Source organism: Pipistrellus kuhlii, unplaced genomic scaffold, assembly GCF_014108245.1.
Source record: "Pipistrellus kuhlii isolate mPipKuh1 unplaced genomic scaffold, mPipKuh1.p scaffold_m20_p_12, whole genome shotgun sequence".
NCBI classification, from domain to species: domain Eukaryota; kingdom Metazoa; phylum Chordata; class Mammalia; order Chiroptera; family Vespertilionidae; genus Pipistrellus; species Pipistrellus kuhlii.
This window is the reverse complement of record NW_023425427.1, coordinates 7,537,379-7,552,108: the sequence shown is the minus strand read 5'-3', so window position 1 is coordinate 7,552,108 and position 14,730 is coordinate 7,537,379. Positions and strand designations below refer to the sequence as shown.

At 39.0% G+C, this 14,730-nt stretch overlaps 1 protein-coding gene across 1 annotated transcript in view; it reads right to left on the bottom strand.

The window, feature by feature from the left end:
• The window catches only part of SVEP1 (sushi, von Willebrand factor type A, EGF and pentraxin domain containing 1), a 141,808-nt gene extending 132,445 nt beyond the window's left edge, over positions 1-9,363 (bottom strand). Inside the window, exon 1 of the mRNA XM_036433048.2 lies at positions 8,379-9,363. Within this exon, the coding sequence (XP_036288941.1) occupies positions 8,379-8,909 (531 nt within the window). The 5' untranslated portion in view covers positions 8,910-9,363. The remainder of the gene's footprint in view (positions 1-8,378) is intronic.
• Between the last annotated feature and the right edge of the window lie 5,367 nt (positions 9,364-14,730).

Below are 14,730 nucleotides of genomic sequence, written 5' to 3'. Positions count from 1 at the left end.
CGAGGTTATTCTCTGATGAGTATTGCCAGGGAGAGTGAGAGAGGCTGAGAAACCACTGGGTCAGCATTGCTCTCTGTGACAAGCCAAAGGAAGCCATGTTCTCCTGACCTCTTATCAAGGTGATAGAGTCATTTACTTCCACCCTCTGCAGCCACAGCAAGCAGTGAAACAACTACTACCAACTGTGTGCAGTGTGTGTGTGTGTGTGTGTGTGTGTGTGTGTGTGTGTGTGTATGTGACACTAGAAGAGAGGAGACTGGACAAAAAAAGGTTGAAATTGTTTCATTTCAATTTCCTGAAAAGAAACTAAAGCATCATTTTATTTCCTAAACAGAGCTGTATTGTGGAACAGAATTCAAAAGTTCTCATGAATATTTAAGATAAACCCTGAGATGTAAAAGGATTGTTATACTGGAGACCAGTCGCTTCAGGCTATGCCTTCAGGTGCCCCAAAGATATGTCTTCAATCACCTGCCCAGGTAGACAGTAATGCTTCACTTCCTAGTAGGCAATACATTTTCCAAATTAATTTCCAATTAATTTTCCAAATTAGTTATTAGCAGAAGAAATGGATATATTTAAATAGGCAAATATACTGCCTGTAGATAACTACCATTAACATTTTGAAAATTTTCTTCCCAGCTTATTTTGAGTGCATTTATTTTATGTTATGAAACTGGACTTCTATGGATAGTTTTACATACTGACAGTAAACACACACAGCTTTAGCTCACTGAATATGCCATTTGGATAATTTACTATGTCATTAAATAGTTTTTAGCATGTTATTTTATTGAGTACAACATATTCCAGTATGGATATATTTTTATTTGATTAAATTTGGAACTTGTGGTTGCTGCTTCTAGCTTTTTGAAGAGTTACCCTCTAGACCCCTTACATCCTCCAGCCCCTACACTTCTTTTTCTCACTCATTTCTCATTCTTCCCCTGCAGAGCAGGATTTCCTCAGCCCTCCCTCTCCCTGTCTCTTTGGCCTTTGGCTGCTCAGAAGAGCCTGTTTCACAGAGCCAGGCTCCAATGCGCCCAGCACTGCCTGCTCCTGGGAAGGCCAGTCACTCTCATTTGGAGAGTCAGTATTAGGAAGCTGTGCAGCAAAAGCCACATTCTTCATCACCAATATCATCACTGATTTTTAAAAATCTGTTTTCTGCATTAGCAACAGTATATCCAACAACCAGGTACAAGTATAGTGGGAGTTATACAATGAAGGCAATTTTATGAGCGTTTCAGCAGGATTTAAGAAAATAGTGCATAGATCTCATAACCCTCAAAAATATATTATAATTCATTAGGAACTTACAACTTGAAAAATATCCACCTTGAACTTTGCTTTGTAAATGACTAAGTAAATTTATTAAATAATTAACCTTATTTAATAAATGACTCAATCATGTAGTACGTCCTGCTAAAAAACTTTCTTCAAAATGTTTATATTAATGTTATAGGAAGTTATTTTTCCTTAATTTGAATGGCATCTTCACATGAAAGAAGGTAGCTAGCACTAGTTTAACAGGTGTAGTAATTATAACCTATCCTGATCTTCAAAGCTTCCACACGTCCTTGAGCTATGAAAGAAATGTGCCTGGATTTGAAAAATCTCTGTTGCTTAACTCTTTACGCAAATAAAACAGCAACTGCTTGAATTACCTCATGAGAAACACAGATAGCAAAGAAGATGAAGTCTTTCTAAATCTTTTTATGCAGATTGACAAGATAATGCACTTACTCACGTATTACAGATTTTTCCTCACTGTCATTCACGTCAAGGGAAATATTGTAACCACACACGTGGAGGACAACAGCTCTCACAGAGCATTCCTATTCACAATTGGCCTCCAAACCTACAGCAGGTTACTGTGTAAAGCAGACTCTGCCAGAACTTCACTCTCCATATGGCCTAATACAGTACAATCTTTAAAATATATATGTATTTTTTTAATATATTTATAAACCAAGAGCATCTTTCAGGAATTAGTTCAGCCTTTAAAGGCAAAAGTCTTTCAAACCTTGTACGAGACCAGAAATAAACAGATAAAAAGAAAGTTAGATTCAATATATATATTATTGATTTCAGAGAGGAAGGGAGAGGGAGAGGGAGATAGAAACATCAGTGATGAGAGTCATTGATCAGCTGCCTCCTTATGCCCCACACTGGAGATCGAGCCCACAACCAGGGCATATGCCCTGACTGGGAATCAAACCCTGATCTCCTGGTTCATAGGTTGATGCTCAATGACTAGGTCTCACCAGCCAGGCAAGAGAACAATCTAAATTCCTTTTACTGCAAAGGTCTCCTAACCTGAGCACTTACCAGGAAAAGCCAAAGAACCAGGTTATCCTGGAAAATGTCATGTGACCTTGCGTGATTTGCAAGGAAACATCTATTTTATTTTGTAATGTGCATTTCCCCCCCCATTACTCTCTCTATACTCTTTCATTCAGGACTGAATGCCTTGTTATTTAGAAGCTTCTGGCTTCTGGGAAACTAACATAGGAAGCCTCAGTTGCCAAGTTGAAGCGGATTGCTCTGGAACTTAGGTAGTTTTACTAGTGAAGTATAATATAGCACAAGGACTAAGGTATTTTTTACTTAGGCAAAGTCTGGCCCTTCCATCTTGAGCAGGCCCAAGCCACCGCCCTTGATGGAAGAAATGAAGTGGGATTTCCTGACATTTCCTTGGTTAGACAAATGTTCTTCCTGACACACTGGTATGGCAAGGACCACTCCTCACTTCCTCAGCATCCATCCTTGGGTTTCTCTTTAGCAATAAAGACATGAATCTAAAGATTGGGATGGGACAGAGTTTCTTCCAATGAGAGCTATAATACATGGAAGTATTGTGTGATTGCCAGAGAGCCTCCCTAAAGAAGGATGTGACTCCTTGCCGGTTCCTCCTTTCTGGGGCCCGGAAGAAACATTCATAGTGCCCAACATAAAGTGTGCTGATTAGGAAGGCAATTTATAAATTCATGTTGAGAGAAAAGCCAAGAAAATAAAGCATTACAAAACATTCCCTGGGAAGGAAAACCTGAAGAACTTTCCGTTAATTTTGTAAAAATTTTTCATGTAATTAAGTTCCAGGTGCTAAATCTTTCCCTCATTATATTGATTGTGTCTCTTTGCCAACTACATTATTCTTTACTCTTTGCACCTTTGCTGAATGCTGAGATGTTGTCTAAAAAGAAAAGGTCTACACTGCAGTTTATCTATTCAAATAAAGTGTGATAATAGTGTCTACACACATGCTCCCCATCAAGTGGTACAATCCTGACACTAAATAAAAAGTAAAGCAACACGGTTATCCTTTTCTTTAGTTTCTCACATGTCCTGAAAGATAACAGTAAGTTTTGCATGGGTAAAGGAAACTCTACATCTTGAGATTTTACATCAGAGGAGTAAGGTATCTGAATTGTGATGGGTACAGTATTTCTGCAAGCATGTGTCTGTGTACTTTTATGTGTTTGTATGTTTGTCTGCCTGTGTTTGTATCTGTGCACAATTGTGGGGGCATTCAATTTCAAGTGGAAAAGATCTGAAAAACTAATTTTTCTGGAGAAAATAATAACCTCAAAAATGTCCCTACGATTTTCCATTTCTCCTAAAGGCCAGATCACCATCAGTTCTAATATTAGCATTCTGCCCACACATGGGAATCTGATGGATCGCCTCACTTCCATGATATATAGGTTTCATATTCAAACCCAAACTAGGTATATAACTTACCATTCTCAAACTGATTGCGCGATGAAACATGCTTGCCTGATCTCTATGAAAAAGTCCATATTCAAACCTCCACCAATGCCATTTCTAAACCCTGGTCATCTTCTATCAGTTTTCTCCAAGCATATTTTAATTATTCCTAAGCATGCTCAACAGAGGTTTGGAAAAGTTACAATAAAGACATGTCAGCTTCCAGGTTAGAAAGGGACTGAGTCCAGCTGCATCTGCTCAGAACGCAACCAAATGAGAAAAGCAAAATAAAATCCAGGGCAAGTCCAGTTTACACAAACTTTTGAGAAGTCTTCACTTGTTAGGTTACACATGGATCCAGACTAAAGAAAGGCACTGGGAACCTTGCTGGCAGTTCCACTTTCCAAGACAGGATGTAATATTTGGAAGGAGAAGGCAGAAGACAGAGTAGGTCTTGAGGCGAGCAGTGCGTACCCATTACCCATTTAACAGTTTTGGATCAACAGTACTTGGAGGCCCCCGACAAACCTGGCCAAGCCAAACAGAGGAGCTAGTATATGGCAAGTTTTCCCTGATGCAGAGGTTCTTCTCGGGTGGAGTGGGCAGAGACACCAGGAAGAAGGCCAGCCATGGGGACCTCAGGAGTAGTTGGAGTGGACACCAACAGAGAACTTGGTCTGCAGAACTGAACCCTCCCTGGCGCAACTACTTCCATAAACAGAGAGCATCTTTCAGGAATTAGTTCAGCTTTTAAAGGCAAAAGTCTTTTAAACCTTGTAAGAGACCAGAAATGAACAGATAAAAAGAAAGTTACATTCAATAGATTGATGAAAGGATAGATGCTATCACAAATAAAATTAAAAGGCAAGTGAAACACCGAGAAAAAATATTTCCCTCGTATGTAGCAGCAGATGGTTGATATTATGAAGATTTAAAGAGCATTTGCAAATCAATAAGAAAAATAACCACCCTCGAATAAAAAAAAATAGATAATAATCCCAAATTATTTTAATGAGTATCCAAAAAAGAGTTCTAAATGACAAACAATATATAAAAAATGAATTCAGCCTCACTGGTAAAGAAATGCAACTTACAATGGAACTCACTTGTCCGGCCAGAGTGGGTTTGTTTATTGAAGTGTCATCCTATGCACCGAAAGGTTGAGGGTTCGATTCCCAGTCATACCTGGCTTGCAGGTTTGATCCCGTTGGAGAATGTACAGAAGGCAACTGATCAATGTTTCTCTCTCACATCACACTGATGTTGTTGTTTTCTCTCTCCCTTCCTCTCTCTAAGCATGTCGTCAGATGAGTATTTTTTTTTAATGTGACTCAATGTTTTTTACATATAAAGTTGGAGAGGCATATTTAAATAATACTAACCTGTTCGGTCTAGGTACTGATCCTAAGAGTACAAATTGCTACCAATTTTCTGTAGAGAAACTTGGCACATGTACCAAAGCCCTTAAAAAATGGGCATACTCTTTGATGCAATAATACCTACCACTTTAGAAATTTGCATTAAGGAAATTTTTAGAGGCTTGGACAAAGATTTAGTCACACAGCATTGTTTGTAACAACTTAAGTATATAATAATCAGTAATTGCATGATAAAAATAAATACAATTCTACAGTGGAATTCTGTGTGACTATGGAAAAGTGATAAAGTAGATGTGTATTTCTTATTATGGGAAAAAGACTGAAAATATGGTGGAAAGAAAATCAAATTATTATACAAAAGAGGACATACAGTGCAACCCTTTTTGGTAAACATCATGTATGTGCAATAGGTATATATGCACAAAAACATACTTATTAACTATCAATAGACAACTGTAAAGAGTCAAGAAGGGTATGTACCAAAGTATTACAGTGTACTTACAGAAACTTTTTCTGATTATTTTACACAATAAATATTTAGTTTCAGTAATATAAAATGTATTTGAAAAAAAGAAAAACAAATGAACCAGAGACTTCAACAAGAATGCAGCTACTGAAGACATAGTAAAAAAAAAAAATATCAATGTTTCTATACAAAAATAACTGTTTAAATTTTATTTTGAAAAGATGACTTTCATAATTGCAGTATTGAATAGAATATATTTAGGTCTGAATTTTTAAAATATATGCAGGACTTATAACCAGTTTATACCCTTTACTGAAGGGTATAAACTGGTTATAAGTGGATAAGCCATATTTTTGACATGGAAAGACTATTATTGTAAAATATAAATAACTCCCAAGTTAACAATTTTTATATTGAAATTAAAATCCTGAATGGGCCGAAACCGGTTTGGCTCGGTGGTAGAGCGTTGGTCTGCGGATTGAGGGGTCCCAGGTTCGATTCTGGTTGGGGGCATGTACATTGGTTGTGGGCACATCCCCAGTAGGGGGTGTGCAAGAGGTGGCTGGTCTATGTTTCTCTCTCATCAACATTTCTAGCTCTCTATCTCTCTCCCTTCCTCTCTGTACAAAATCAATAAAAATATATATTTTTAAAAAATAATAAAATAAAATCCTGAATGGTTTCATTTGAAATATGTGATTACTAGCTAAAAATTCTAGTAAATACATGAAAGTTGATTTTTTTAAAAATAGATGAGAAAAAGGAGAATTTTCAGTACCAGATATTTAAGTATATTATAAAGTTACAATTATTAAATCATATCTGCAAAGCTTAAAAATAATAGATAACCTAGTTAATGGCAAAGCAGGAGGAAATCAAATTCCCCATAAGTAGAGTGTGATAGAAATGCTACTCAAATAAATTGGAAAAGGATGAGTGGCTATTAAACAAATGGTGCTGAGACAACTGGTTAACCACTTATTAAGAAATAATATTAGACATATTTGTCATTCTATACACTAATATATCGATACTTTTTGGTGAATTAAACTGTTAAATGGAAAACTACTCCTACAATTTGGGAAATGGGAATGCCATTCTAAGAATATAAGCGAATATAGGTTCTTAAGAACAAAATTTGATAGATTTAAGTACATAAAAACTCAAATAATCTATCTAACAACACTGCAATGAACCAAAGTGAAAGACAGTAAACTGGAAAAACATGTATATCATATACAAAAAAGAGTTACCAGTCTTACTATATAAAGAGCTTCTATAAATCATTAAGGAAAAAAACACATTCCATTTTTGTAAAATGGGCAAAACTTATGAGCAGAAAAAATACAAATGCCCAATAAATGTACTGAAAGATGTTCATCCTCAAAAAAAAAAAAAAATAAATAAATAAATAAAAAAATGATTTTACTAAAATGGTACCTCTATTCTCCTACCAAATTGGCAAAGATACTAAAATAATAGTACATGTTATATTGGTAACCATGTGGCAAACTTACTGCTGTGATACTGTACTGGTGGTAATGTACATTTATACAGCACTCCAAGGGAGAATGGACAGTATGTATCAAGAAATTTATACATTTTCATATCCTTTCATACAGAAACTTTATAGAAATTCTTCCTAAAGGAGTAAAAGGGGTCCAAAAATACATGTGTTTACTATGACCTAGCTACTAAAAGAAATCTGTGTCCAACAATAGTGACAGATAAAATAAGTTATGACACAGGTATTCATTAAAATAGTATGAAACTAACACAGATAAACAACATATCTATATTATATACATAGTAAAATGAATAGCATTTTATGATATAACAAATGAAAAAAATGTAGGCTACAGCACAGCCAGACAGCAATTTGGTTAGAAGTATGTACAGATGTGATACTGGGCAAATGTTCAACACTATGTAAACAGTGGCTTTTTAAGGGTGATGGGATTACAGGCTTTTTTTTTTTTTTTTCCCTTCTCCTCCTTTCTTTTTCATGATTTCCACAAACACTGGCTTGCTATTATATGTTAAACACATCTATATATTCCAAATTTTCTTAAACTGAACATGTATTACTTTGTAGTCAAGATTAAATTTTGTAAAAGCCCATCATCCAAGCCTTGACTTCCGCTTCCAGATACTAAGAATCCTGCAAAGGTCGCAGAGAGTATGCAATGAAATGCATATTGAAAGCATAAATAGCGAATAAGAAAACTGGGGAGCCCTAACTGGTTTGGCTCAGTGGATAGAGTGTTGGCTGGACTCAATGGTCCCAGGTTCAATTCCGGTTGAGGGCATGTACCTTGGTTGAAAGCACATCCCCAATAGGGAGTGTGCAGGAGGCAGCTGATTGATGCTTCTCTCTCATCAATGTTTCTAACTCTCTCTCCCTCTCCCTTCCTCTTTGTAAAAAATCAATAAAATGTATTTAAACACACACCTGGGGAAATATGCACTCCATGTCTGATCTTTAGAGACGTTTCATAAGACACACTCACCTGTTCCAGCTGAAGCACGGTCTGTTCTTACAAGTGTGAATAGGACAGCATCTTAAAGACACCTTCCCAATGAGGTCCTCAAAGATGACCACTTAATGGGGCCTGACATCCAGGCAAGCATTTAAAATCCGTTATCCCATGGGACCCCCCACAACAACAGGAAGGTAATATGGTTGATTTTGTGCAGGGGAACACTAGACTTAGGTGGCTTGTGGCTTGCCCAAGGTAACAGCGGGGCAGGCGGTGGTGGGTGGGAAGGGCCCTGGATGGGGGAGCGGGGAAGTGGGTTCCGCGGAGGGGCGGGTGCCTTACCGCGGCTTGCTGGAAGGCGCCCTTGGTGTAGGTGCCACCACCCCGGTAGGTGATGGCGGGGATCTCGCGGCTGAGCAGTGCGCACTTGTGCTGGTGCGCGCGGCGGGAGGAGATGTAGTCCACGCGCGGCACCACGTTGTTCTTGGACGAGAAAGTCACGATGGCCACTCGCGTGGCCGTGGGCACCACGGGGAAGTCGGACAGCAGCTTGCGGACGAACTTGAGCTCGCTCAGGAAGTTGGCATGCCCCACGCTGGACGACTCGTCCACCAGGAAGACGAGCTCCAGGCGCTCGCTGAGCTCCCGCAGCCGCCGCACGCGCCGCCGGAACGCCTGGCCCAGCCGCTCCACTTTGCTCTCGGGCGCGTCCTCGCCGGGCGCGGGGGGTGCGGGCAGCCTCCCCGGGGCCCCGGCGGCGGTCTCGGGGAAGAGGCGGAAGCTGAAATTGCGGGACGGGGACGTCTGCTGAAAGGTCGACCAGCCCGAAACGAGCGCCAGACCCCAGCAACAAAGGGCCAGGCGCGGCCACATCGCGGAGACGGAGCGGCTGCCCCGCAGCGCAGGCGGCGACCCCGGTGCGGAGCCGCTCGGCGGCCGGGCTCCTGGAGGGGCGTGCGGGGCGCGGGGCGCAGGACGGCGGCCGGAGCCTCACCGCCCTTTCATCTGACACCGGGGACACAATCCAGACTCCTCTGGCGGCGGGGGCCGGGGGAGGAAACGGCGCGCCCTCTTTACCCCCTCCCCGTCTTTTTGCTCCTCTCTCCTCCCCTTCTCTCTCCCTGAAGCCTATAAAATGCTGGAAGGAAAGGGGGCAGTCAAGAAAAACCTCCGCTTGCCGCCTCTCTCTCTCTCTCGCTCTCACTCCCCCCACCCTGCCCTCTCCTGCCTCTATCTCTGCCTCGGTCTCTCTCCTCCCCCTCTGCTGCTTCTCCCGGGATCCAGCCAAAGGCTAGGAGATTCCATGACACCAGAACCCCGCGCGTCTGTCAGGCTGTCAACATTCCCGCAGCAAGCGCACCAGCGCCCAAGGCCTGATTGATCCCACATGTCTGGCAGGCGCTGCAGAGGAATTCACTGGAGATGGATCCAGATACCGAGAGTGCCACAGTAATTGGAAACACTTTGTAGAGAAAACACACACACGGACCGGCCAGGGAATTGAAAGCATCCTTTGAAAACTGCTTGCTCACCCTTTGCGTCTTTTTTTCTCCCCTTCAGTGTCCCAAGGTCTTCACCAAATACGTGTTTGGCTTATCCTGGTGGGATTTCTGGGCCTTGGTGTGTGTGAATGCAGACTCCTGAGGGCGCCCTCAGATCACACCATATATGGGGTGTCTCTGCCCCACTGGGATGATTTGTCCTGGTGCTTCAGTCATGCATTTCATTATTCATCCTTTTTTTCCATTCAACAAATATATTTTTAAAATTTATTGGGGTGATATTGGCGAATAGGACATTTAGGTTTCAAATGTACATTTCTATGATACATATATAGCATTGTGTACTTACTACCCAAAGTCAACAAATATTTTTGAGTGCCTATTATGTGCCAGGACATAGAAGGAGGAACAAAAATTGACATGGATCTTGTCCTCCCTGAATTCACAGGGTAATGTGCAAGATGGCCATTAGCCAGACATTTCACAAATAATATATATAATCACAACTGACAAACTTGACCTTGGAGAACCCGGGAAGCCTTCTCCGAGGACATGAAGTTTGTGCTGAAATCTGAAGAATGAGTTGGTGTCCCTTTTCCCCAGCCCCCTTCAGGTGCTCGCTGTTGGTTTCAACATGTGAGATGCCTTTGAATGATAGTCAGCAAGTAGCTACTTTGAAACAAGGTGCACCTGGGAGTGCAGCCAGCTCCTAAAGGGGACGGTGCCTGTGCAAGAAGGAGCGCACATTGCCTAAGACAGGGGTCTTCAAACTTCTCTCATTATGAGAATCACCTGGTGGAGGTGTTAAAACACAGATTCCTGATAGCACTTCTTATAGCTGGGATCCGGGAATCTGTGTTTTAACAACTCCACCAGGTTATTCTCATAATGAGAGAAGTTTGAAGACCCCTGGAGAGGTGGAGTCTTTGGTTAAGAGATTCCGGACAGGAGTCAGGAGGCCTGTGTAGATAAGCCTCTGCAGTTATAAAAACCACCTGAATTCAGTCACTTCCAATCCTTTGCTTCAGTTTTACATTATTTCATGATGGAATTCACTGACCTCAGTTTCCTGTCTCTATTATAAGATGATTTAATTGTATCTATATTTAATGAAATACCTTCAATGAGAGAGAGCAGTGTATTGGTTGAAATGTTGGGGTTCTGGAATTTCTTTGCCTGAGATGAAATCTGGGCTTTGTCATTAACTACTTGTATGAATGTGACATCAGTTTGCTCATCTAGAAAATGGATTAATAATAATAGCATATTAAGAGTTATTGTGAGGATTTATTCAAAAAACAAAGTTCTTAGGACAGTGCTTAGAGTAAATGCTGGTTGCTATCTTTATTTTGCCATCTTTAATCATGAATACTCTTCAAATCCTTTTTTTTCCTACCAATACTTATAGAAAAATTCTTACTGTGTCAGAAAGTTAAATACTGACAATTTAAAAATGAGTAAGACTCAGTTCCAGTCCTCCTGAAGTTCAAGGGCTATCATAAGAGAACACTGATTTGCAAGCAATTACAAAGCAGTAGGATGGCTGCAAGAATGGTAAAAGGGAAGCAGATCTAAATCTTCCTGGGGAATGAGTAAGATCTCATTCGAGCTGAGACTTGGAAAAAGAAAACTTTTTTGTCCAAATTTCATCTGCTCTGTGTTATTCTAACATATCATCAAGCACAAATGTTTCAGGACCTTTATGTGCCAGGCACCATGGCAACTACTATGTGTATTCTCGCGTTTGTTCCCTACAAAAACCCAAGGAGGCAGACAATTACCTTTAGACTCTTTGGTTGCAAGGAATAGACACCCAACTTCTTGTGTAGAGAAAAAAGGAATTTCTTGGCATATGTAACTACACTGGAGAAAGGGCAGGGATAGACTGATCTCAAAAATGCCAATGGAGAAAAAAAAAAGAGAAAGAGACATATGCACTACTATTTGTAATACTTTAAACAATAAATTTTTTTTAAAAAAAGGGGTTAGAAAATGAAATAAAAAACTACTTAGGTCTTATATTTTTCTCTTGCTTCTGCTTTTCCTGGCATGTTAGATTTAGTCTCTGTCTTCAGATTTATGATCTGAGAAGGAGGGATTCTTTCTCATGAGGTCAAGTTAAGAGATATTAACACAAACTACCACCAGCAAGAGCACCACAACACCCTCTTTAAGAACCCCCACTAGAACAGGCACGGGCTGTATGCCTATTCCTTAATCCAGACTGGGGTTGAAGGGATGGGACATTATAATTGTCCTAATTTAGGTCAGACACTCACTGTGGCAGACACACCTAGTCACCTATCTATTGTACTACATCTGATTCCCCTTCTGGAACAGCAATAGAGCTGCTAAGTTTTAGCTGGGCACAGTGGTGCCTGAAAGAAAAATTTCTTTCTCAGCCACCCTTGCCGATGGATGTGGCCATGGAGCTAGGTTCTGGGCAATGACATATAAGTGCTGGTTTTGTGTGGAAGCTTCTAGGAAACCCTTTAAAAGGCAGCTGCTACCTTTATCTGTTGTCTCTTCCTTTTTCCTCTTACTCGATCTTTCCAGCCAGAACTTGAACGTGGTGCAGAACGCCAGCAGCTCTTTTGGACCATGAGGCTGAAAGTCACATTCTAGGGATGGGTGAATGATAAATTGGAAAGAGCCTGGGTTCCTGCAGACTTCAGGGAGCAGAACCACTAGACCCATTTCAGATTGCCAATTTTATTTTGAGTTTTACCCCTTTTATTTTGAGTTTTACTGTCATATTCAGCCAAACTTGATCCTGACTAATAAACTCACATCTGTAGTCATGGAGAGTACCCTCTCAATGAATGCTACAGCAGAGCAAATGGGACGTAGTTTCTCACTCTCCTGAAGTTACCCCCAAAGTGACACAAATCACCTCTGTTCCATTTTACTGACCAAAGAAAATGGCATGGCCATGTCTAACCCCAAAGGAAGTAGGGAACAACAATCCTACCATATTCCCAGAAAACAAAAAGCTAGAAATATCTGGTGAATGACACAAATAATTACAATAGTGAGTCACATGATAATGGGAAGACAGTGGAGTTCAAAAAGCAAAGTAGAGACAAAACCCTGAGAAGATAAGTCTGACTGAACGTTTAGGAGGTTCCTATAGAACCATCACTGCTGCTGCCAAGAGACTGCCTGAAGTTTGGAAAGTGTGGAAACAGTGAGAGAAAAATAAAAACAAACACTCTCTCCTTCCCACTCTCTAAGCCTGAACTTACATGCCTCTTCTGGAGCGCTTTCTCTTTGCACCTCTGCTTACTTTTGGGTTTCCGACTGTTGCATTAAGCTCTAGTGATCTTGGAGAGGAAGAAAATGGTAAACTCACTGCTAGTTCAGTGGTATTTTAAATTCTGATCTTCTTCCCCACACTACCTACTACTATTAACTGTCCTGAGTTCTCAAATAATGGCTCCATGGACCCTGTACAGATTTTATAGTTGTATTCCATAGGAGAGATAGAGAATATTTATTCCATCTTACTCAGAATTAGAATCATTACTTTATATTTTAAATAATTTTATTTTCCTCCACTACTCTTTCAAGGTTTTCTGTTCACTTAAAGTTTTATATTTCTGAAGAACGTTTTAGTGATTTACTTTTATAGAAAATTGTTTTTTAATTTAAATGTAGATTTTAACATTAGCATAAAGATTTAAGTAGCATACATTTTTAATTATGTACTCCTCCATATGTAAGGTATTATTTAATTTCTTTCTATGTTATATATCGGCAATTTTACTTTTTTTTGATTACTGTTATGGACATTTTATCTATTTTATGATTTTTAGAGAACCAACACTTAGACTCTTTGTTTTCTGATGCACTAATCTACACTTTATACTGACGATTTATTTTGTAGTTACTTACCTTGAAACCTTTATTCATTTATTTTAATTTAATTTGCTTTTTAAATAAAGCTCTTGCAGATATAATTTTCTATCTACACCTGAGTATTAGCTTTAGTGTCATTATTATTCAATATTTTCTAAACAACCTATAGCTGGACTTTTATTTCTGCTTTTGCCCAGAAGCTATTGATTTATTTTATTTTTATATTATTATTTTAACTCTAGTGCTTGTATGTTTTGTTAACCTATTTTTAAAAATAAATATTTTATTGATTTTTTTTACAGAGAGGAAGGGAGAGGGTTAGAGTTAGAAATATCAATGAGAGAGAAACATCCATCAGCTGCCTCCTGCACACCTCCTACTGGAGATGTGCCCGCAACCAAGGTACATGCCCTTGACTGGAATCAAACCTGGGACCTTTCAGTCCACAGTACAACACTTTATCCACTGAGCCAAACCGGTTAGGGCTTAACCTATTTTAAAATTAATTCCCAAGTTTATTTTATGGAGGTCAAAAAATAGAACTATCCTTACTGAAATGTCTTGTGACCTAATACACGAATAACGTGAAACATACCATTAGATTTTTGAGAAAAGTAAGCATTTTTGGCTGTAAGATATAAATTCTTCTATCTTATAAATCAACTTTATTGTATACATTAGCCAAATGCTTTATTCCATCTTTAATCTATTCCATCTGTTCAAGACTGAAAGTATGTTTAATTCTGGTAAAGTTATTCTTCGACAATTTATATTTTTACTTTTAGGGTTTGCTTATAATTTTTGTAATACATTAAATTCTATGCATAAATGTTCATAATAGTTGTATATTCTCTATAAATAAAGATCCACTTATTAACAAAGTAATATCATAATTTCAACAACATATTAGCCTTTATTTAATATAGTTATTTTGAATTTTACTGTGGCTGGATGGCATTTCAACTTAATTATGATAATAATTATTAATATAAGCATCATCAATAGTATCACTATTTTCAATTTGTTTGATACATCCATGCTCAGTCTTTTTATCCCCTTTTCAATATGTCTCTCTTTGAGATGCATTAGATTAGATTTCTGATAAAATTATGAGATAAATGTAAATTAAATCATAATAAATCAGGTGAACATGTAGATGAAAATTTATGAGACTATAGGGTAAGGAAGAATTTTGTAAGCATACAAACAAAGAAACCATGAAGGGAAACATTAATTTATTTGACCATGTAGCAATGAACACTTCTATTCATCATAAAACATTACAAATTAAAAGAAAAATGACAGATTGGAAAATGGCAGAAAAAAAAATCTTA